Source organism: Hydra vulgaris, chromosome 09, assembly GCF_038396675.1.
Source record: "Hydra vulgaris chromosome 09, alternate assembly HydraT2T_AEP".
Lineage (NCBI taxonomy): Eukaryota > Metazoa > Cnidaria > Hydrozoa > Anthoathecata > Hydridae > Hydra > Hydra vulgaris.
Window position 1 is genome coordinate 24,146,542 of NC_088928.1, and position 26,514 is coordinate 24,173,055.

The window sequence follows — 26,514 nt, forward strand, 5'->3', positions numbered from 1 at the left end:
GGGGCTTCAAATTGGAGGGGCACAATCATCAATTTCTGAAAAACGCCCTCTAAATCTAGGATTTTCAAAAGTAAAAAAGGTCCTTTAGAAAAAAAATGTGGGGGCACATGCCCCCTAGCCCCGGTGTTGTCGGCCCTGCTTATTAAGTCTTACTGCAAACTCTATTTCAAGTAGTATATGTGCTTTGTCAACTAAGTTTATTCAAAATATGAAGAAGCCGTTTGCATTAGATACTTTGGAAATTTTGATCAATGCGGATATAACGGTAAGTCTTTTAGTTATTGTTTTTCTTTTTTTGTTTGGTAGTTTGTATCAACTAAATAAGGTGATCGCATTGACTTATATATTTTTTTACTTATCGGCGTCAACAAAAATTATTTTTTATCTACCTACTATTATTTCTCAATTAAGTTTTTTAAAAAAATTGTTGTATAAACGAAGTTAAATACAAAAAATGCTTTATGGTTATAACAAACTGGTACTAGAAATTTATTTACTGGTTGCTTGTAAATTAAAACGTAAATTAAAATGTTTAATAACAAAAATGTTTTTTTTATTACAGCAAACTGTTACTAGAAATTTAAAAAATGAGAAAACTGGCTTCACCACTTGCTTGAATTTAAAAAGTAAAAGCAAATTTAAATGTTTGAATGAACCATTTTCTTAATAACATTTTATGACTATGAATGAAAAAATAATTACTGGTGTACTTCGTTGGAACGATTGGGTGCAATCGCTTGCGATCAGTATTCTTTATACAGTTTATTACATGATGGTAAAGGGTTCATCCATAAATGGTTTTCTTTGTGTTTGAGAAATGTGTTAATGATTTAGTTGTTTTCACTATTTGCTTGTATGTCAAAAAAGAAATCAGTTTACATCAATGCCCACCAGTGAAAAAGAAATATATATTCAAAAGAATACTCTTAAAATGATTAAAAATACTTTTAAAATTATAATAATTAATAGGGTATTGCAATATCACTACCGAACTAAGTAAACGAACGAACTAAAGTATCAAAAAACACCGAACTATCGGAAATAATGATACTGAAAGTGCGATATCAAAAAACTCAATTTCAATATCAAGTGTTTGAAAGTGAAAACATTTTTTCCAATAATGAAAATTGTTCCCATCACTACCGAAGTCCATTTTGCCACTACCAAATCAATATAAAAAAAAAAAAAATTGCTAATAATAATATAAATTTTTTGAAATAAATTTAATTAAAAATATTTTGTCCTAAATTAAAAAACTTCAGACCATAATAATTTTACCTGAAATTTGACATTTTATTAAATTAAATTATGTAAATTTAATTTAAAATAATTCTCCATTAAAATTTTTATTAAAATTAAATTATACAGTACAATCTCTCCAATTCCATTCTCCTTAATTTGAAAACCTCCATAATTGGATTAAATGCAAAGTCACTGTGAAATGCATTAAAGAAAAATCAACTTTCTATAATTCGAAAATCTCTCTAATTCGAACTTTTATTTTTCCCCATAAAATTTGAATTAGAGAGATTCTACTGAATTAAGTAAATTTCATAAAATGATTAATTTTCAATTATTTTTATGGTTTAATTTTTTTTTGCAGAGGTTATTTCTTTTAAAAATAAAACTTACAGGTCTGTCTAAAAAAATTAATTGTAAGAATAACATTGTTTTATTGTTTTTGACATGTAACTTTGATCAAGCCTTGATACATATTTTGTCTCTGGGGAAATAAAAACCAATTTTAAAATGTTAATTTTTTTGAAAAATTTCAAAAGGATGGAGTGTTGTAAAAAATATGAACAATCATTTAAGATAGTATATTTTGTCTTGTAGGCGGGCTAACCAAAAGAGGTGTTTGGTTCTTTTGATAGTGGCGATAATTTTAAGTTTACACACTATCAAACACTTTCAAAAGATACCATTCAATACCGAACTTTTGAAAGTGTTGATATTTAAAAAACTTACTTTCAATTTCAATGTCATAACTTCGGTAGTGACTGGTTATTAATACCGACCAGAATATAATACTGACTTTTCTTACTACCGCAATCCCTTAATAATTAATATATACTGATTTAATTTTATGTTGATTTCATATTCATCTTCAATAAATGTTACAGATGGTATTTTTTATTTGGAGAAAAGACCCCACGCATTCCCGGAATACATTTTAATCTCGGAGGGGATGGGCTATATATTTATTTATTTATATATATATATATATATATATATATATATATATATATATATATATATATACATATATATATATATATATATATATATATATATATATATATATATATATATATATATATATATATATATATATATATATATATATATATACATATATACATATATATACATATATATATATATATATATATATATATATATATATATATATATATATATATATATATATATAACCATTCAAGAGAGGTTTTTTTTGTCAATATATTTATATATGATTAACATAGTTGTATAGACCTTAAATAGACTTAAAAAATGAGGGGTCTTTCAACATTAAAAGTTAATTAAATCCAAAGTTATTGCATTTTTTATGATAATTTTTTGACACAACGCCTTGTACTTAAGTATGGAAAATTTGGTGTGAAATGACACCGAAATAAAATAAAAAAACATCAAAAATCAAGCGCAAAAAATCAAAACAAATGATATGCAAAGGTAATAAAACATATAAATAATTTCTAAACAAATTTCCTAAGTACCATTACTTCAAGAAAACATAAATAAACACTTGATTTGAATACAGGAAAGGCTTTACTTGCTTTTTTTATGGGAAACCTTTTTAAAAAAAGTTTTGTTTTTCAATAAACCAACCTTAAAATTTTTAAATGCTGAGAACTTATGCATAAACATTAAAAAGGTTCTTCATTCCATTAGATTCCTTATCCTTTTTTTAATCTATAATTTCAAACAAATTTGATGCGTTTTGGTACTTAGGAAATCTTAGCTTTAAAAACTACTTTTGAAATTACATGTTTTGCAAAAAGTTTTTTTATTAATAGTGGTCTTAAGACATAAATAATATATAAAAGAAGCCATATTAAACATAGTACTTTCTATATTTGGTTAGAAACAAGTTGAGTCAAACTAATTGATGCTAAAAACCTCAAGGTTCTAGCTCTGTTATAAAAAAAAGATATAAGAGAGTTTATGAAAATTACCTGTTTTTTTTACCTGTTTATGGGTTTAAAAATACTATTATTAAAGTATTAAGGAAAAGATATTTTGTATTAAATTGCTATTACCATGTAAAATAATTGACTTTATCAATTTATATTCCATTTAAACAATAAACTAATAGCCTACAACCTGCTTCTCTTTAAAAGAGTGTTTTGAACTATAAATATTGAAATATAAAAATTAAAAATAATAACTAAAAATAATAACTAAAAATAATCAATTTGGTGTTTTTTAATAAAAATTCTTCTTCAAATAATTCTTCATCGTAATCATCAACACCTAAACATCATCGTCAGGAGAAGCAGTGTTGTCAGCAATTACATAGTTCTGAACACTAGTGCTAAATGTTAGAGAAGTAGATCTACTTTCATTATTGGGTTTAGATTCATTCTTTTTTTCCACTCTTTCAATAAGGATTTTGTTGGTAATGTTTTGGTAACATTTTAAATGATATAATGGAGAGTAAGTGCCTCCTATAAATGTAGCTGTAGCATAAAAGTCCTTAAATGAATTATCTCTTCCAACAAAATTGAGAGAATTCTCCACAACAGTTTTCCATTCCTCTGCAAGAGAAAGCCATTTTGATCTCTTTATGAAGAAATTTTCAAAATTTTTTTGAAAACTTATTCAACACACCAATGATTCCACTTACATGAACAATAATGGTTTTTGTACTAGGCTGTCATTTAGTTTATGAATAATTAAAAATATTATTGATTTTGTGTATTGTTGTGTAACTTGTAGAATATAATTTTAGAGTTATTTTTAGAGTTTATGGTTCTTTTTTAGAGTTTATCTTCTGCAAAATAAATAAACATGAAAACAATAAAAATAAATATGGCATAGAGGAATCAAAACATGCATGTTGAAAATGAAAATTGCAAATTGAAAAGATATACATCTTTAAAACTTCTCATTTATAAGCTGAAGAAATTTAACCATAGATTTATTTTTCTTTAAAATGCATAAAAGTATGAAAAAAAGTTTAAAATTTTTTAAGGCTCAAATTGAAAAGAAATACTGTATCAATCACAAGTCGCTCAAAGAAGTAGTTTTAAAAAGGATTTAAAAGCTTTTAATTTGTGAAATAACTGTGAAGACAGCGATACACTATTAAAAATTCTTTAATAAGTTGTCCAATAACAATATAATTTTAATGACTATTTCATTTGAAAGAAGCAAATAAAACTATATAATTTCTCTTTTATCTGTTCGACAATTTAAAAGTAGTTTTGCAATATTTATTTATTATTGGTTCTTATACACACCCATACCTTATGGATAAACCTTATGGTTCCCCATATTAACCACAGCGAGAATCCAATGTTTCTAGTTCTAGTTTCTAGTTGCAAATCTATACAGAATCCTTACAGTTTTAATATACGGTATTTCATAAGGACCCATACAGAATACCTGGCAGGCTAACCCATATGAGCCTAAGATAGAAACCACTGTCATAATTAAACAGCATCCCGGAAGGCATTCCCTATTGGGTTCCAGTTAACGACCCAAACAGTACCTACACCATTGTTGACTGGGTAATGTTTTAGTTATACTTTAAGAAGCCATAAAATGTTACTAAGCTCCTTTTTTTTTTTGAAGTTTTGTTTTATGTAGGTATAGTGTTTCTATAGTAAAGAGGAAGTTTGATATAAACTTAGCTTTGAATATTTTGTACTATCATGTAAAATGGCGGGATAAGAGTTATTAGGTAGTTAAAATAAAAAGTAGTAACTTGGAAAATGGGCATAACATATTACATAACATAGCTACATAATTTGTTTAATATTATTCATTAATAATATATTGTTTTGAACTATAGCTCATAAAAAATATTACTCAAACTATTTATAAATAATAAAAAACCTCTTTAAGATGCTATAATAATGATCATTGCAACATCAAAGTTGGTGTGGAATAGACTTACCATGACCAGTATTATACGGGTCATGGTAAGTCTGTTTTTTCACATATTGAAGTCATTTCATGTTTTTTGAAACTTATTAAACCAATGGTGAATAATTAGCACATTTCAAGCAGGTATTCTAAATATTATTTAGACTGGTACTAATATTCAATCCTTTGATAAATAGCAAGCATACCGAAACATTTACAGTTTTTCAAAGTTATTTATAATAGAAAATTTTTTTTTATAGCTTTAAAACGTAAACAACAAGTATAGTGTTTCTATATGTATATAGCTATTTTTTTACCTCATACTAAAAACTATTAAAGTGAGGAATAAGTATAGAAAAGGTCCGTGTGGAATTCCTAAGACCCGTATTTTATGGGTCATGTTTTCTTAAGCTAGTTTTCTTAAATTTATTATTTACATTTTTAGAGTAGTATTCAATGTATAAAAACCTTATACAATTTTTTTAAATTTAATATTTACATTTTTAAAGAACTTTTAATAGTCTTTTTAAAAATAATTTTTTAACATTATCAGCTATGTAAGAAAAATGTAAATAAAATCTTGTTCTTTATATAGAAGTTAAACATTTTAATGCAATATATTATTTTTGAACTTGTTTTGTTATTATTTTGTGTTGCTATTTTATTTTACCAACAAATTTAAAAAGGAACAGACAGTAACAAATTAAAAATGTTCATGGGCGACAATAAGGCTGATGTTGATACTGGTAGCTATGGTCTGTCCATCCTCTGTGGATCATTTTAATCATCCCCGCTTCATATGCTAATTTTTTTTTAATTCATTTTTATAGGATCAAATTTTATAACAATTTAAAAAAAAAACTCTTAAAGAAACCCATTAAAAATAACCTTGCATTTTGCTCTTGCATTTCTTCTCGCTTTTTCTTCTCACTCCATCCCCAACTACTCTGTTTGTACCTAAAAAGTGATGCTTTAAATATATAATTCATTAATAATATATTAACTTGTTATTGTTACCAAAAGGATCTGGGTTAAAAAAGCATCAAAATGATGTAAAGTTGTAGAAAATCTAAAATTTTAATAAAAAAAACTAATAAAAAATTTCATTAAAAATTTTCTTTTTGCGAAATTGACATAAAAAAAATCTAAATTTTTTATAAATCTAAAACTAAATGTAAAATTTTGATATTAAATGATTACTATTTCTGAATTTTCTATTTTTATATTGAATATTTTGTATATTGTTCCAGGTTGGTACTTGGAAAGAATTTTCAAAATACAAGTGTACAAACACCAACAGGTTTGAGTTGGGGCAGCTGATATACAACTAAATATGACCAAACTCCGCTGAAGTATAATTTTAGTTTATAGTTATTATTCAATTAATAATACATCATTCAACTAATAATAATAATAATAATAATAATAATAATAATAATAATAATAATAATAATAACAATAATAGTAATAATAGCAATAATAACAATAACAACATATATATTTTTTTTAAATATTTTCAAAAGTATTTTTTTATTTATTACTTTAAACTTCCTACAAAACATTTACCAGCAACAAATAGAGCACCTATAAACTTGCATATAACAACAAATAGACTATAAACCAATTTTTAAAACTATAGAACAAATAAAATGCATTCTTAAAATGAAAGGTTGAATAGTTTTTTGATATGGGGCCTTTATCTCATCTTCAGTATATAGACATAAAGGGGAGTTGGGATAGGTTTTAGCTTTATTGTAATTAAAGTGGTTTAACTTTATTGTAATTAGTAGATAAGGTGTGGCAAAATAGTGTCGCAAAATTTTTATTGTCAAAATGTGAAAAAAAGAATAGTGTCGCAAGTTGTCGCATGATTGATTGTCCAATAACAGAATAAGGAATAATGTCGCAAATGAATTTAATGAATAGTGTCAAAAATAGAAAAAATGAATAATGTTGCAAAGGAGTTTAATGAATAGTGTCGAAAACAAAAAAACAGAATAGTGTCACAAATGAATTTAAAGAATAGTGTTGAAAACAAATTAACGGAATAGTGCCACAAATGAACTCAATGAATAGTGTCAAAACCAAAAAAACGGAATAGTGTCGCAAATGAATTTAAAGGTATTATCTTTGATTTTCGAAAAGTTTAACATTTTTTTGTTTGAAGGTATTAAACAACTTTTGAGGATTTTTTAAGACCTTTGTTACCTAAGGTTATTCTAGACTTTTGTTTGTTTACTTTTGGTTATTCTATCATCCATGGTTATTCTAGACTTTTGTTTGACATTTATTTGAAGTTTATATCATAAACTTCAAATAAATGTTCCTTAGATGATAAAGTTTGTATCGTTATATCATTTGTATAAAGCGTTTGATAACAACCTGTTTCAAAAAGACAAACTGTTCTATCGCCAAAGCCCCTTAATCTATACCGTAAAACAAAATAATAAAAAATAGAAGTTGTAAAACTACAGCATATAAAACGTTTTTATATAGACTTTATATAAAAAACAAACAAAAATATGCGTAGGTCCTGAATGTCTGACTTCAACTAGGATAATCAACTTTAAGAAAAAATAAAAATTTTTATATAATAAAACAAATAATGTTAAGGTAATGCAAACAAATACTTGCAATAGCAAATATGCAATAGCAAAAAAAAAAAAAAAAAAAGCAAAGATATATATTTTTAAAAAACATGCATGCATATACTATATACTCATAATCCTGAAACTTATATACCTTGAAATATTTGGAGTACCTTATATACCAGTATATACCTTGAAATATTTGGAGTACATGGTAAAATTTTTATGAAACATAAATTTTTATAAAAGAAGAAACTGAAGCAATAATAATTGACACAATTCTTTCAAAAGTCTGCAAAGTTGATAATGACTGACATTGGTTAGGTTTATCAGTACCAACCCGCAAGATTTATTGCAGATTTGAGTATTGGGGAACAATATGTTGAAGAAAACACAAGACCTATACCTATAGCTATATTCTGCTTTTGGCATTTTCAATAACATTCCTATTTTCACAATTTCAGTTTAATTTCTATTTCAATATTATTCTGGATAGTTCCTTTTCGAGATTATTCTCTTTTGAGTTATTTTGATTTTATTCTGCTTTTGGGATTTTCAATACTATTCCTTTTTTTACAACTTCGAAGTTATTATCTATTTCGATATTATTCTGGAAAGTCTTTTGAGATTAATCAGTTTGGCTGTTTTCAATACACTTACTACTACTCCCTAAAAGTTATTTCCAGTTTACTAAAAATGAAGTAATTGTAGCTTAAACCACTTTCCGCTGAGCCCCACATTTATAAAGAAAAAAATTAGAAAATGATCTAATGTCTCACTTTTAATTATTCTTTTTTTTTAGTAATTTATCAGATATACCAGTTGTTATAATATTGTCTATTAATGAGGCAGCTGTTGCAGTTACCCCCTCGTTGGGTTATTATTAAAGGAACCACTTCATTTTCAAACAAGTCATTATAAAGTTTAAATATATTCATATTGGTGTGGTATTCAAAACAATCTAAATTCATATCACCAATTAAGTAATTTAATTTTTTTTTTGAAAACCTTTTCTTATAATATCAATATTTAAAAAACAATTGATTTAATCAATTATGCCTGAAGGTGGGTAATAACAATAACTCAAAATTATATTTTCATTAACTTTGGCTATAATTTCAATCATTGAAATCTCTTTATCGCCATCAGAAATACTCATGTCAGGCCTGATAATAAACTGCAAGTTTGTGATTAATGTTTGCGTATTAATATTTAATTGTTAATTAAACTATGATAAATTAAAATGTTCTTTTAAATTTGTTAAATTTCTTTATTTTCACGCAAGAGAGTTTTTCAACAAAAAGTTTCAAATAAAAATGAACTTTACAATTTCTCTATCAACTTAGTATAAAATCATCCGCTTAAGTCGTACCCTAAGTTGGACCGTTTGCTAACTCGTACTGTTTTTTTAGGTCCCTTCTACAAAAAACTACACTTAACTAGGACTTTTATTTTGAAATGCATATAAGTGTACATAATACAATAATAAAATTTTATGAAAGTCAAAAACATTAATTAAAATTCAAAACTTAGAATGTTTGAAAATTAAATAAGTATTGCATCAAATATAACTCATCAAATTAAAGATTTTTATGAACTTTTTTGATTATTGGTAAGTCTCTTATTTTTTTGATAATACTGTTGATATCCTGTTGATACTTTTTAAGTCACTTATCAGGATAAGCCAGACATTTTCTAAAAATCCGACATAATGAGAGCTTCGCTTAACTGAGACATTTGTTAAGTCAGTCTATATATCTATTACCCTTGAGAGTCTGACTTAAAAGAATTCTACTGTACTTTTATTTTGCATTTTTGTTTAGCTGCTTCTAAACAAAAATGCTTCTGAAATTTGAATTTACAGTTTTTCTATTTTGGATTTTGTAAAATTTTACGATACGAAGAAAGTAAAATACAGATACATTTTGTACGCCAATAAAAATAATGTTCAATATTATAAACTTTTACTTCAGATTTGTATAAGAGTATAATCTTAACAATAGTTTTGCTACCAGCAATGGGTTTACTAAAGCAAAAATATCAGGATGCAAAGACTAGTGTCATTTTTTCCCAGTGGCTATGATGAACTAAAGATGACCTTTTTTGTACAAGAATCTTGGGTAAACAATATAAAAACCGCAAAAAAAAGTGAATTACCTAGATTCTAAGTGCATCAAGGGTGGATCCATAGGGAGGGGGGCATAGGGGCAATCGCCCCCCCCCCCTGGACATGAATTTTTTTTTTTTTGTAAATCGATATATTTAACACAAAACATTTCTTAAAATAATAAATAAATTAGAGAGGTTGTTTAAAAGTAGCATGAAGTATTAATAAATTGTGAGGTGCAAAATTTAATTTATGAGCTTGTCTGCTTAGATGGTCTGGATCTACAAAATCTAAAAAAATCTCCCTCCCCTCCCCTTTCTACACGGTCTGGATCCCCCCTTGAAGTGCATTCAATTTAAAAGAAAATGTTTTTTAGTACTTTTGGTTTGTTTTTCTCAAAGGTGAAATAAAGTTTTGCATTTCCATGAACAAGTTATCACAAATTTTTACTTTGGTAATACATGTGCATGACATTTTAGTAGGGAAGGGGAGCTGAAGAACCAATAAAACATACCAAAGACTACCAAAAAAAAGTAATACTTAAAACTACACTTATTTAAACAAACAAAAAAAAGTCATCAAAAAATGAAGGGGGCGGGGGGCATGGCCCCACATTTCTGTGGCCCATTTGCTCAGGTCTTTTAAAAAAAATATTATTATTTGGAAAAATTAATGGCAATAAGTTGGTCTTGGAAATTCTAAAAGTTAATTCAACTTAAAAAAAGTCATCATTTGTGCCTATGCCTCATATAGAATAAGAATTTTTTTTTTTTTTAAAAGCCAGAAACCCCTATAACTTTAATTAGCTGTTATCTTCTCAATAAATAAATAACTGCTTTTTAATTTAATTGTATAAACATAATATTTATCTATTCAGTAAAAAAATAGAAATTAAAAAACTGTTTCAAAAACAACAAATGTTTTAGAATTAAATAGTTTACAATTAAAACTTTGTATTCTGTTATCTTATTTCAATATATTCATTGTATAGGTCGGTTCGGCCCTAAGTCATCCATTTCTGAAGGTTTTGAATAAAATACCTAAAAATATGAAGAAAATACCTAAAATTGAATAAAATACCTAAAAATTGAATAAAATACATAAAAAATAACTTTAAATTTTTTTTTCTTCAGTTCGTATTCAATATCACATATATATTTTCTAGTATGTATATAAAGATTTATTGAAATCCTGATTTTGCTTGTAACAAGACCTTCTAGAAATACAGGCCTTGACAATGCGCCAAAATTTTTATTGACTGGAGGCTGAATGAAGCGCTAATAAGTGAAGTGGATGCGGACAAGGAGAGCAAAAAACTATAATAATAACAATATATAAGAGCTGTCTTAAAAGTAAAACTACAATAAAATTAATAAACTATAACATACTTCTTAAATAAAATAATAAAATTTAAATAAAAAATCATTTTCATGACAGTTTTATAACCTTTTGCCTGGATTCCTTGGAGCATCTTGGAGATTTTATTATTGCTAGATTTTTTAGAAATATATTTGCTAAAGTGCGGAAATGTTGGTCATATAAACTAAATTGAAACTTGTTTGATACAGATATGAATTGCTTCATCAAAAATGTTTGACAAAATTCATCTGATAACTGCTCAAATAAAACCAAACAAAATATGCACCATTGAACAATATTGTCAAAGGGAATAACAAGACCTCCTCTATTCAATTCATCAATGTAGGCACCACATTTTTTATAATAAAATTGTGTATCAGTATAATCATAGGCATTTTTTTCTTTGAACATAACCAGCAATATATATATAATTGAAAGTAATGATTCTGCTTGAACTTTATCCTCAAGTTCTGGTGAGTTATCAAAAATTGCAGTTTTTTAAAAAAATGATTAATTTGTAATTAAATTAATGGTTTTTACTTTCTGACAACACGCAAATGTTGGACAAAAGTCAAAAGTAATTAAAAGTGACATATTTGTTGGCGTAAGAATCACTTTTTTTCCTTCCGTGCTTCCCAAATGCAACAATCTATAGAACTATATATATATATATATATATATATATATATATATATATATATATATATATATATATATATATATATATATATATATATATATATATATATATATATATATATATATATATATATATATATATATATATATATATATATATATATTTATATATATATATATATATATATATTTATATATAACTCATTCAAACTAGATGTTGATAAAACGTTTGACAACATTTTGACAACATCATAACAAAACATTTATCGCAGCAAAAACATTGAATGGAACTTTTACATTTTTAAACGTGAATAATTTTTCAAATAATTGCTCATAAGTCATAGTTCTTATATAAATATTAATCAAGATAAAATTTTCTATCCAACCGTATAAAGTTTATAGGATTTTTGAGGTGTCAAAATGAACCCTTTTTTGCCCCTAAAATTGCCCCAAAGGGGATATTACCATAGCGCAATCAACTGAGTTTTTTTTTACACTCACCCAAAGACTGTGCACTCTCTCTGCCAAATTTCAGCTTTATACTATTTTTGTCTGGGTTTGACCTTATTTTTAGCTAATTCTCGCTGACTATAATTTTGTTTTTACTATTTGTGGCACTATTCCGATTTTACTATTTGCGACACTATTCCGTTTTTACTATTTGCAACACTATTCCATTTTTACTATATGCAACACTATTCCGTTTTTACTATTTGCGACACTCTTTCTTTTATGTTTGTTTTCAACACTATTATAATTTAACTATTTGCGACACTATTCCTTTCATTATTTGCAACACTATTCCCTTTTTTTGTTTTCGACACTATTCATTAAATTAATTTGCAACACTATTCCTTTTTTATGTTTTTGTCACTATACCGATTTTACTATTGGTGACATTATTCCTTTTACTATTTGCGACACTGTTCCTTCTACTATTTGTGACACTATTCCTTTTTTTTGTTTTCGACACTATTCCGATTTTAGGTTGTTCTTAGAAATAAAGAGACTGAACTATTTATACTTTCAGAATTGCACAGTAAGAGCTTAACAATTTTGGAGAACAATCTGGTAAGTATAATTTAGTGTATTATACAGATTTTTATTTTTTCGACACCATTTATTAAATTCATTTGTGACACTATTCCTTTTTTTTGCGACATTGGGTCTTTTAATATATTTGACACTATTCCGAAGTTCATTTTTCGACATTATTCCTGTCACCCATAGATAATTATGCATAAATATTAGGATAGTAACAACTTTTTTAAGTTGTTAATAGTTTGAAAATTTTATTTATTTTGTTTTTGTAAATACTATTCATTTTAAATATAATATTCTTTTGAAAATATTTTTTGTTATTTCAAACAAATTTTCAATTGTTTAAACTTTCAAAAAGCAAGTTTTTTAGTTCTGCACCTAAAAAACTTGATTTATTACATTTAATTTTAACTGAAAGCGAAAGAGAAAGGTTTCAGTCTCCAGGTTTAAACTCCAGAAAAAAGGGATTAAACAACAGATAAATTTTTTTTACAATAGGAAAATGTGTGCAAAAATAATAAAACTTTATCAAATTAATAATAAAATTCTCACAAAGCCATCATGTTGTCTTTTACAATTTCAAACGCAAAATCAATTTCATGACTTTCCATTGCTGATATTTTTTTGCATATTATTGTTAAATCCAATCTAAAGCAACAAAGTTAAAAAATAACTCACTGTAGCTGTTTAAAATTTAACATATACAAAAGTCTATTATCAGAGAAATAATAAAACCGTGAATTTGGAGATACAAATAGCTAAATACTAGGGTCATTTCCACACCTACCCTGAGTTTAACAAAAGTTATTGTAATATGTTAGATTACTCAAAAAGTAGAAATGCATTGAAAATGAATTTTTGCAACCGCCAATGTAATACTATAAAGGTTAGTTTAAAATTACTCTAACTCTGAAATTTAAATAATGTACTTTTTTTGATCTAACTTTTAAAGTGCAGTTTTCTATTCTTATTGTAAGTGTTTCACATTTATCATATATATATATTTGACACTTATCGTTTATCTTAAAAGCTGCTTTGTGTCTGGTTTATAATGCGCTTGCGGTTTCAAATGAAAGATTAATGCATTAGTAACATTTTATTAAACGTTTTTAGGTATATAAATTTAAAAAAAAAAGACTGTTAAATAAACATTAATTATATAGTAATAAAAATATTATTATGAATTAAAACTAAATATTTTGAAGTATTTCCATTACTTTAGTACATATCCTTTAAGTTCTTAAAAAGAAAAGGATAAAGTTTCATCATAATTATCTGAGTCTTGTTTTATAATTATTGTCAACGTTTGAATGGAACTTGTTTCCTAACTCAGTTTTAAGGCTTCCTTTTTCTTTTGCAACTTTCTTTTTCTTTTCCAAAATTTTCATGTTTTTTTTTTTTTTAGCTTTTTTATTTAATAATTTTTTCTCCATAGCCAATTGTTTCTTTCTTAATCTTTCTTCCTCTATTTTTGACTTTTTATCTGCCGCTAATTGTTTCTTTCTTAAATTTTCATCCTTTATTTGTGACTTTTATTGCACATCAGATGGTAAACGTTCTATTTTGCGCTTGGTTGTTTTGGCCATATTAAAACACTTTCAACTGGATTTATGATTTCTGCTGCTATTTTCAAACTGAAGAAAACTGATTTTGATTCTATTACCGCTGCAATAATGCAATGAGGCATTTCCATATCAGTTATAACTTGCACATATTCTAAATTATAATTTGTTGACAGATTTTTATTACCCTGTTGTATTTCATCACATAAAATTATGTTTTTATATATTTCAGATAAGGCTCTTTTCTAAAAATGATACAGCTGGAGGTATTCAAGATCACCTTTCCAAGCTAAATGTTCATCAGCTATTTTAAACTGCTCTAAAATATTTGGTTCAATGCACGTTTCAATAAAGATTATAGGAGAGGAAGCTGATAAAGTGGCACTTGAATGGTTCTCTTCTAAATAAGGAGTTGAAGCAACAGTTGACTCAGATAATCTTTAAACAATTTTTGTGTAGTCAACACTATTAGCCTCAAATGGAAAAATTCAGGCATTTTTAAAACCACTTTGAATATTATTTGCCATAGAAGGATCAATTATAAATAAATTTAATGCTTCTGGTACATTTTTATTGTTTATTTCATGTTCTTCATGGTCAATACACCAATGGCGTATTGACCATGAAGGACAAAAATGGATGAAAAACATTTGTAATATACTCAAAAAACCATTCTGCGGTCATCCAACCATTTTCACTTTTTCCAATACCCAATCCTGATGGAGCAGCATTTATAATTCTATTTCGAAGACAAACATATTTAAAAATTGTTAATGATGGAGCAAAAGTTCCGCTGGCATTTACTGAAAATAAAGCGGCGATGTTTTTTTTATTACTTTGAATACTTTCTTCATGTGTATTTTTTCTCATTCACCAATTAATAAATTAGTTTTTGGTGACAACTGAGAACCACTCTCATCCATATTGAAAACGTGCATCGGGTCATTTAAATATTGAGCGCTTTCTCCCAAAAGCAAAAGGAATTTCAGCAAACCAATCTCTCATAGCTTTTTCAGTTGCTCTTACTCTAGCTCGGTTTAAGTATTCACCTCGTTTTTGAGATAATTCTAATACTAATTTTACTAACAATGCCCTTATGCAGGGCGGTTGTTGGTGGATTGTGTTTTTATTTTGTTGGAATTTAAATATTTTTGCACAGTATCTTATAGCTGTACTGCAGACATGAAGCATGTTATTAACCACTCGACTAATTTGTTTTCAATGTGTTCACCTAGTATGGATTCATACCCACAGTATTGTATCTAAAAAGAAGTCCTTCCAGATATTTTATCACGAAGCGTCTGATAAGGAACTCCACATGTCTTGCTCGCTATGTACTCAACCGTACTTTTTTCAATGGCATTAATAGCATCACATAATTGACTATTTGTATATTGAAGTCTTCATTTTGAGCTACAAGCTTTTGTCTTATTTTTTGTCTTGTCATTGTAAAAGAATCTAAGTAAAATAATATTTATTTTTATAGTAAAAAATAAACAAATTGATAATTCATTGGGCAAACGATATGTATGAAATGATATTTTTTGAGTTTATACTTATCGTACATTCAAAAACACATTGATACTATAATGATAAGTGGTTTTAATAATATTAATAATGATTCATATTTTATTTACCTGATTAAGTCAATTTAGAAATAAAATTTTATTTTATCTTCTTAAATTTCCTTGTTTTATTTCAAACGCTTCTAACAGCTGCTACTTAAAAAAAAAAATTTCATATGTTGATGTAATAAACCCACTGAGTTCATAAAAGCAACTATGTATTGCAGTTTCTATGCATTGTAATTTGTGCTTAATTTGAAGAATTAAAATTTAGCACAAATTTTTCTTGGCATTGTGTAATAACAAGACAAAATAGAAAATAATAACGCTACATGACCAAGTTTACTTGTTAAGTATAAAAAAACAACTATTTTACCAAAAAATTAAAATAATTTGTCAATAATTAACATCTCCGAAATTGTGTCTTTAAACTTTTATACAAGTCAGTACACCTAGATTCAATTAATACAGCATTCAATGCATGGCTACTGTTTTTTTTAAAAAAAAAAAGCTGCTGCAGCATTGAAGTTTGTCTTGAATGAAAAAATCTGCTTGATTTTTAAAATAAATTGTAAAAAATCTAAATGTTAGAAGAAAAGACCATGATATTTTACTAAAAATTGTAATTAAGTCATTTTTCTAGATAACTAATGATGTGAACCAATATGTGTGTGTCAATATATATATATATATATATATATATATATAAATATATATATATATATATATATATATATATATATATATATATATATATATATATATATATATATATATATATATATATATATACATATATATATATATATATATATATATATATATATATATATATATATATATATATATATATATATATACACATACATATATATATATATTTATATATATATATATATCTATATATATATAAATATATATATATATATAATATATATATATATATATACATATATATATATAAATATATATACATATATATAAATATATATATATATAAATATATATATACATATATATATATATATATAAATATATATATATATAAATATATATATATATATATATATATATATATACATACATACATTTTGAATTTCTATTTTATTTTAACATGGTTCTTGTGTTACATGATGAGCTATAATGTCAATATCAGATTTATAGATAAATGAAACATGACACGAGATATATAGTACATTTTTATTTTTCTTTTACAAAAACCTAACCAAAGACACGAATTAAAATATTTCGTTAGAAGTGCGGCACTATAGAAACGACCAAATTTTAGTTCTTTGGAAACTAGTAATTATCTCTGAATACTTGCTTTTGTTGTATAATATGTTTCCACTTTCAGTTGTTGCATGTCTGGAAATATTTTCAGTGTGTTTACTTTCCAGTTGTTCATATCATATATGAAGAGCCAAGAAGATGTTGTAAAAAAATTCTGTTATCTGAAGAAAAAACTTGACAGTATACCAAAAGAGTGTCACACAAAGGAAATTGTAACTAAAAATTAATGATTTTTACTTCACTAGATGATATTTGATGACATTTATTTTAACTTGATGGCTTATCTAGAATTCCAAAAGTAATTACAATTATTGGAAAGTATAAATTTCTTGCAAAAGATAAAAAATCAAAAAAATGTAAGTGATAGCTGATGAATTCAATAAGTGTGGGAAAAGTTAAACTTTCCACTCATAACAAAAAAATCAATGGTGAGGAAGATGCATTAAAAATATGATAACTAAAGCAAAGTGTAGAAATTAAATTTGCAAATGCTTTCAATATTACAAAAACAGATGGCATCTGGTTGGCAATAAAAGATAAAAGATTTTATGAAATGCAGATTAAATCACAAGGAGAAGTTCGATTTGCAACAACAATACAAGTTAAAGGGCATACACCAAAAGTTGCCAAAGAAAATACTTCTAGCAGTAGTGAATGTAATCTTCCTACTTCAAATAGAAATGTGGAATTTGAAACTGCTTCTATATTCCACTACAGAAACTGCAGATCATCTAGTGACACAAACTAATTTATCTTCCTCCAAATCCGCAACAGCTTGTGAGCAACTATCTGACTAAGGTATTGACATCCCTAAACCAACTCAATCTATAATAAATAAGGCATTTGTTATAGAATCACAGAAAATGCACCAGAATTTTGAAGTAACTCTTAAAAATGAAAACTATTATATTAAATTATTGTTTTAAAAAATCAGCACCACGAAGTTGGTCTAGCAGCACTAATTCTTAGTAATGGAAAAGCATTAACAATATTTAATGGAACAACTCAGGTGTTAGAACAATACCAATACCAATAATATTTGAGGAAAAACAATAAAGTTACAATCTGTGATACCACAAATGTCAATACTGGATTAAGAAATGGAGCTGTTGTACTGATCTAATAGAAATTTAAAGAAAAAGGCATTCCTATACCTCAGTATATAGGATGTCAACGTCTTGTACTGGATTTAAACCTAAAGCATTCGATTGACCAAATTTTTAGTGGAAAGACAACATATCCCAAAATACCATATGATTTTATGCAAGAAGTCAGTGACCACTTTGCAAATCTAAGAAATGACTATAGACAAAGTAATGTAAAAATAAAAATTAAAAACATCAAATGACAAAACGGTATGTTGTTTTTATATGAATCAGAAAATGCTCACAAATATTACCAAGAACATAGATTATTTCCCTTCATTACTTTAAAGCATTACCTAATAAGAAATGCAAGGTAGAACTCTAGAGCAATATATGCTTAACTTGCATTTCTGTTACTTCCAGACCAACATGGCTAGCTAATTTTGTGAATTGATAGTAATGGTGAAGAATTTTAAATGAAATCTTTTTCAACATTGGTAATGGAGAAATATTTTAATGAGCATGAAAAACCTTGCGGTACTTATTTCAACAGTGTCAAGATGCAAATCTGGAAATCCTTCTGGTTTTTAAATTTTTAGTTTTTTAAAAATCATGAACTCTGTTTTTATCACAAAAATAGTTGTTATTCAATAAAAAACATTTATGAACTAATCTTGAAATTCTGTTAAAAAGGCTTGTTATAAAGCTATTGTTGTTATATATTATTATTATTATTATTATTATTATAAAAAACTATAATTTAAAACTTATTAGTTTAATTCATTTGATAATTCATCAAATAAAACTAATAAAATAAACAATACAATGTAATATTAATAATCACAACAGTGTAAAGGAATTTATTGGTGATCAAATATTTTAAAAGAGATTGTGACTACTTTTCTATCTTATTTAAATCTTATTCAATATTTTCATATAAATCAAATATACCATCAATTAAATGCTTAAAACTCTCTAGCGCAGATATTTATATATTAAAAAAAGACAGGTCTTTAAAAACATACAAAAACTAATTTAAATCTGTGATATTTATTTTAAAACAAAACAAATAAACATATTTATTATATATTATATTGTTATTTTTATTATTAATTAACTTGGAAAAATTATTTAATTTTTTAAATAATTTTTATATTTATTTTAATTATTATAGTAATTATTATAATTAATTATAATAATTACTATTTTAACTTTAAACATGTTTAACATGTTTAAACAAATATTTAACATGCTTAAACATGCTTAACATGTTTAAACATGTTTAACATGTTTAAACATGTTTAACATGTTTAAACAAATGTTTAACATGTTTAAACATGTTTAACATGTTTAAACATGTTTAACATGTTTAAACATGTTTAACATGTTTAAACAAATGTTTAACATGTTTAAACAAATATTTAACATGTTTAAACAAATATTTAACATGTTTAAACAAATGTTTAACATGTTTAAACAAATGTTTAACATGTTTAAACAAATGTTTAACATGTTTAAACAAATGTTTAACATGTTTAAACAAATGTTTAACATGTTTAAACAAATGTTTAACATGTTTAAACAAATGTTTAACATGTTTAAACAAATGTTTAACATGTTTAAACAAATGTTTAACATGTTTAAACAAATGTTTAACATGTTTAAACAAATGTTTAACATGTTTAAACAAATGTTTAACATGTTTAAACAAATATTTAACATGTTTAAACATGTTTAAACATGTTTAACATGTTTAAACATATTTAACATATTTAAACAAATGTTTAACATGTTTAAACATGTTTAACATGTTTAAACATGTTTAACATGTTTAACATGTTTAAACAAACAATAATTTAAAATGTGTAAGTTTTGACTGTTACTATTTTTACAGTTGTAAATTTATTGCTTTATTTTTTCATAAATTTTTTCAATTTGATAAATTGTTTGATTTAGATCAAACATAAATAACCAACAAATCTACAATAAAGAAAAAGAGATAGTGACTAGGGTTATGCTTTTATAAGTTTTGAATTACTTTGAACTTTTAATTGATTCTAAAATAGCTTTAAACATCTTTCTAATGTTTAAAGCTATTTAAACATCAAAAAGCTTTAAATAGCTTTAATCATCAAAAAGATAGCTTTAAATATACTATTATTTTTTCGATGTGAAAATACTTTTGATCATTCTTAAACATCTGTTTGAAACTCAGTTTTTAACCAAAATACTTTCAAAAGGAAATTCAATAAAGAAATTAGCACTAATTATTATAAAATATCACTATTTATTGTAAAATGGTTTAAATGAATTTCTAATAATAAAATTATTTTCCTTTTTTTTATATAATTAAACAGTTATTAGTTTTATAATTCTTTTAGCCAGACACTAAAATATACTACTTATACAAATAAAGTCAGCATGAAATACTGCTGACAACAACATACTAAATTTGCAGAGGCTTCAGTATATACATTGTATGAGGTTTTGGCTTTGGGCTGGAAGTATTAACAAAAAAAATCAACTAAATCAACTTTAAGGGCAATAGCTTTAATTTAAACAAGAATCAAGATTCCTTCCAGAATTATAAAATTTTCACGTCGAAACAAAAAAAAGTTTTGCATTAGTGCTATTAAAGTTGTTAAAACAAAAAAAAACTTGGCTTGGTGCTATTACAGTTGTTTCAGAAACAATTTTAATTAAATTTGAATTAAACGTGTTTTTTCATAAAATTAAAAACACTTAAATGTAAACAAGAAAACATCATAACAATAAAAGAATAATAATTGCATCTATATTTAAATGTAAACAATAAAACATCATAACAACCGAAGAATACCCATTGCGCCTATATTTAAATGTAAACAATAAAACATCATAACAACAAAAGAATACCCGTTGCGTCTATATTTATGAAAAGCAGTTAGCGCATCCAATGGATTTTCAATCTGAAGATCAAACAAAACTGAAGAGTAATTTTATTGAACATTTATTTTAATGATATAAAACATATATTTCTATTACTTTATTTAATTTACAAAAAATTGAAATTAAAAAGGTAAAATAAATACTTTTTCAGCCTCAAGAACAGCCAACACTGCATTGTTTAAGGTTTGAATACCCTACAAAATTATATTTAAGTTCATAAGTATTATAAAATATAAATATTAGAGACCCAAAAAAAAAAGAAAAATTTTTTTTTTCATTATTTGAACATGCTAAGGCTTTTTACTCATTACACACCATGTAAAGAGTCTCCCAAAAAATGTATTACTTCTAATATGTTGGGAACAGCTACAATTAAAAATTGAGTTTTAATTCAAAAATAAACTTTTGTGAAAATTCAACTTTATTAAGGAAATTTAATGCTGAAATTGTATACTTCATTATAGATAAATCTAAAAAAAGTCACTTGCTTACAATTGTTTTTTAGATTCTCTGCATTTGGTTAACATGATTTCAGACTGTGGCGTGTTTTTGAGACAAGCTTTCTGTGCTCTCTGACAACCAGCAATATATTCTAGAGACTAAACCTTTTTAACCATCACTCAGAAAGTTAATAATTGGAGATATAATATTCAGAAGTTCAAGATAGATGCAGTCCCACATAAACCTGACCTGGCATTATGGTTAGCAACTGATAAATACAAACTAAACTTTTCAGGTTTGGATGAATTGTCATTCATATAGAAGTTATTCTAACAAGTAATTATAATCATTCCTTAGAAAGAAAATATGCTTAAGAGCATAGGCAATGAATTTCTTAGACTTAAGATATAAACTGTTAATACCACTTACAATAACCAGTTTATTTTCAGAAAACTTCTTAATTTTCTTTACAGCTCCTGCTTTACTAACAATAGGGTAATAACTATCCATCTAAGTCTACCTTAAATCTTTATACATCTGTTTAGAAGATCCTACAGATTGCTTTTTAAAAATAGTTTTGATGCCACATTTTATATCTCAGCAATATGGTGCCAACAAAAGGTACAAGAAGCCAGAGAACTGGTTGTCTCAAAACTCTGACTAGCGTTACAATTACTCCTGATTTCATTCCTGCGTTAGTTTTGTGTCAGTACACACAGCAATGATATTCTATGATATTTCAAAATATTCTACCAGATTCTGGAGTACAATAGCCACACCATTAGCTTTTCCACTGTAAACAGGAACAACTCCAAGAAGTAAATCATTGTTTGATGAAAACTTTGAACTTGTAACTGAATATAATAGTCTATCAATAAGATCTCTCATTGTTGATTCTTTTTCTATGCGCTTTAAAAAATTTTTTCATCAAAGTGAAGTAATAGGGTAATAACTATTATTCGAAGCCTGCTTTAAATCTTTATCCATCTGTTTAGAAGGTCCTACAGTTTATTCCTTAAAAATAGCTTAGATGCTCCATTTTATATGGATTTCAGTAATATGGTGCCTACACAAGAGCCAGAAAACTGGTTGTCCCAAATCTCTGAATAAGGTTACAATTGTTCCTTATTTCTATTCTGTGTTCAAAACTGTTGTGTCAGTACACACAGTTTAGCTTTTCCACTGTCTACAGGAACAACCCTAAGAAGTAAATAATTGTTTGATGAAAACCCCAGACTTGTAACTGATACTGGTAGTCTATCAATAAGAACTCTCTTCCTCAATTTTTCTTTTATATGATTTTTTTCCAGACTTGTAATTGATACTGATAGTCTATCAATAAGAACTCTCTTCCTCAATTTTTCTTTTATATGTTTTAAAACTTTTCCATCAAAATGAAGCACCAATGGTTTGTTCTTCATTGTTTCCATATACTAAATACAGATTTTACAACCTAAACAGATTTTTATCTTAAATAATTTTATCAATTAACAATCTAAAACAGATTATTATATTATTATAGTCTAAAAACTAACCTAATTTGCTAACTTCAGAATGAAGTAGTTTGTCTCTGCCTCTTCTGATTGATTCTTTGCTTATCCCTAATTCTGTAATATCTCCTTCAAGATATTTTAGAAGGTTCGAGATGAACAGAGTTCGATCTCTATACTAATACCACCTCTCATAAATGTTAGTGTGGTTGCAGCAATCAAACCCTCTCTAGTAATTACCTTGTTTACTTTAATTGCTTAAGGACAAAACCTATGTTTTGATTTAGGTCTATCAGGTGTATCAGTCAAAGTTAATTCATATCAGCCTAAGTTAATTCATTGTTAAAGTCTCTGTGGTAATCTTCTCTATTAGGGTAAAGCTTGGCAGGATCTATCAAAAATGTAAATTTGTAGCATGAAGAAATCAAATCTTTTTCCTCTTTTCTATTACATAATACTAAAGATGGGGAAAGAGGGATGTTAATTGGAAAATATTGGTTACGAAATACTTTTTTTTTTTTTTTTTTTTTTTTTAGATTGTTCACCTCCCCAAGGCCCGATGGGGGCCACTACAGTCGAGGAGGCTACTCATTTATTTTTTTTTGTGTTTATTTTTTTTTATTTTTTTTTTTTTATTATTATTTTTTTTATTTTTAGTTGTTATTCGTGTTGCAACCCTCTCTCAACTCTTTAACTCCAAAACACAAACCTTGCCGAACAAGGCCGCTGCGCGGAGAAACTAAGTAACTTTTAAAAGATACTAGATTGGTTAAAGTCTTGATTTGCATGAATCTTTAAACACTGGGGAAAATAGCATATTTAAAGTATCTGATACCAAGTTTCAAGGATATAGACAAATCTTCTTGGGTTGTAATCCATACTTTTTACAACTCTTTTTTTAGCATTTGCTAAAAAAAGAGCTGTATTTTTCTGAAAAATTTGAATATTTGAACAAAAAATTTAGAAAATTGAAAATCACAAATAATCAACTTTGCTTTTAAGTGTGTTGAATATTTATTAAATAAGATCTAATTAGCAGACAGTAGTAAGGGAAAGGGGTACCTTTGGATTTCATTAACTAATTAGTGAAATTCATAGGACAACTTAGCTTAAAAAAAAATTTTCTTGCATTTTTGGGTCATACTAATAAATATATAAAAACAAAGATGAACAACAAACAGCTTTTTAACTATAAGGTCATCATTGTGATTGAATTATGTCATAAACTACAAATATTTTATATGTAAAAATTTATAATTAAAAACATGTAAGACTTATTATTATTATTATTATTATTATTACTATTATTATTATTATTATTATTATTATTATTATTATTATTATTATTATTATTATTATTATTATTATTATTATTATTATTATTTAATTTAGATTTTAACTAAATGTTCCTTTTTATATTTTAGTTATTTTATTTAGAATTTAAATAAAAGGTTTTGCTGATGTGCTTTTAAATTTAATTTGTTCAAAGTATTAATAAAACTTTTGTTAAGATATTGTGTTTTTAAATTAAGGAAACACTTGTTTTGTCTTTTTTTTTTTTCCTAATAATTTTATCCAGAATTTTACTAAAAGGTTAGTTTTATCTTTCTGATTTTATTTAGAACTGAAATAACGCATTCATTTTGCCACTTTCAATTCATCTAAAATAGAAAAAAAATTTAAGTTTTAAAATTCTGAGCTCTTTATATATATATATATATATATATATATATATATATATATATATATATATATATATATATATATATATATATATATATATATATATCGTTTGATTTAGTGTTGTATTATAATAATACAAAACTCTTGTTCGTTTAAAAGTGCTCAATATTTAGGAAATTTATTTTGGTTATATATAAGTTTCTAAACAGAGCGATTTATAATTATAGTTAAAAACGATAAAGAAAAAAATTTTTATTATGGAACTTTAAGTTTCATGCCTAACGGCAATCATCAGCCATATATTACAAAATTAAAAATTAAACGTTAAATTACAATTAGAATTACGGGGGCGTGAGTTCTAATGACTCCATGGAAACAAAATTTTAACGTATATGTAAATTTAGTATAACGTGACGTAAACGTGACGTAAACCAACCAGGATCAATCTTCGGTATCAAAAGAGGAGATAAGGAACTTATTTTTGTGCCTGCACTTCGATATTATTTCGCTTCTTGTATTTAGTAGGTTTTCTCCTCTATACATCAAAATTTGGAACTTCTCGTTCAAACAAAGGTTACAAACTCTTGATGTTGGATTGTATGGTTTGCATTTTTTAACAATCCTCCATTTGACAAAAGGTGTAAAGTTATTTTCTTTTAATTTCCAAACTTCTTTAGATAGCTCTGTATCATTCTTGTATCTAACTGCATTAAAAGATTTTAAGTGGTTTGCATACCGAACTTTAAAAGGTGTTTCGCTAATTCCAAAATACACTTTTTCTTTATATTCCGGATTATTTGAATTGATGGTGGCCTGATAAACAATGTTGTTGGAAAGGCAATGGTTGTTCATGGGACATTTGGTTTTTTCAATGCAGTTGCATTTCATTAATTAGTTTTTGCCTCCTTACGTAAAATGCTTTTGTTGTGAGAGTTAATAATGGATTTTATGTTTGGCATGCAGGAATAACTTATTTTGATTGTGTTTCTATTAAATATTTTACGAAGTCTGTGGTTAAATGGAAAGTGGAGAAAGTGGAGAGTGAGTAATTATATATATATATATATATATATATATATATATATATATATATATATATATATATATATATATATATATATATATATATATATATATATATGCAGCAGGGATCCAACCCTCAGAATTAGGAAAAATAAGGTCAGCAATAAATTGGCGATGTCAAACTATTAGAGGTTGGCATTAGGGCGGCAAAAATAATTTGACACAAAGAGGTTACCATAAAACATTGAAATGAGGTCGGCAATTTTTTGCCGACCTCAAACACTTTCAGGTTGGCAGTTAGGTCGGCATTGCAGAATGCCAACCCTAATTCAAAGGGTTGGGGATTGGTGCTAGGACCGTTGCTCTTCATCCTCTACATAAATAACCTGCCAAACATAGCTCACCACATCAAGATATATGCCAACGACAGCAAAATACTAGGTGTAATCAAAATAGAGGAGGACAAAGCATGTCTCCAGTTAGACATTGATAAAGCAGTAGAATGGTCCAATGAGTGGCTAATGCTATTTAACTTTGACAAATGCAAATGAATGCACGTAGGTTGCTCCAACAAATCAGTCTACATCTACACAATGACTGA

The 26,514-nt window shown here is 25.9% G+C and overlaps 1 protein-coding gene across 1 annotated transcript in view; it reads right to left on the bottom strand.

The window, feature by feature from the left end:
* LOC100208571 (N-alpha-acetyltransferase 40) overlaps positions 1-26,514 on the bottom strand; it is a 66,999-nt gene that overhangs the window by 35,855 nt on the left and 4,630 nt on the right. Inside the window, exons 3-6 of the mRNA XM_065805094.1 lie at positions 21,420-21,470; positions 21,244-21,296; positions 13,399-13,494; positions 6,001-6,069 (exon numbers count right to left, since the gene is read on the bottom strand). Of these exons, the coding sequence (XP_065661166.1) occupies positions 6,001-6,069; positions 13,399-13,494; positions 21,244-21,296; positions 21,420-21,470 (269 nt within the window). The remainder of the gene's footprint in view (positions 1-6,000; positions 6,070-13,398; positions 13,495-21,243; positions 21,297-21,419; positions 21,471-26,514) is intronic.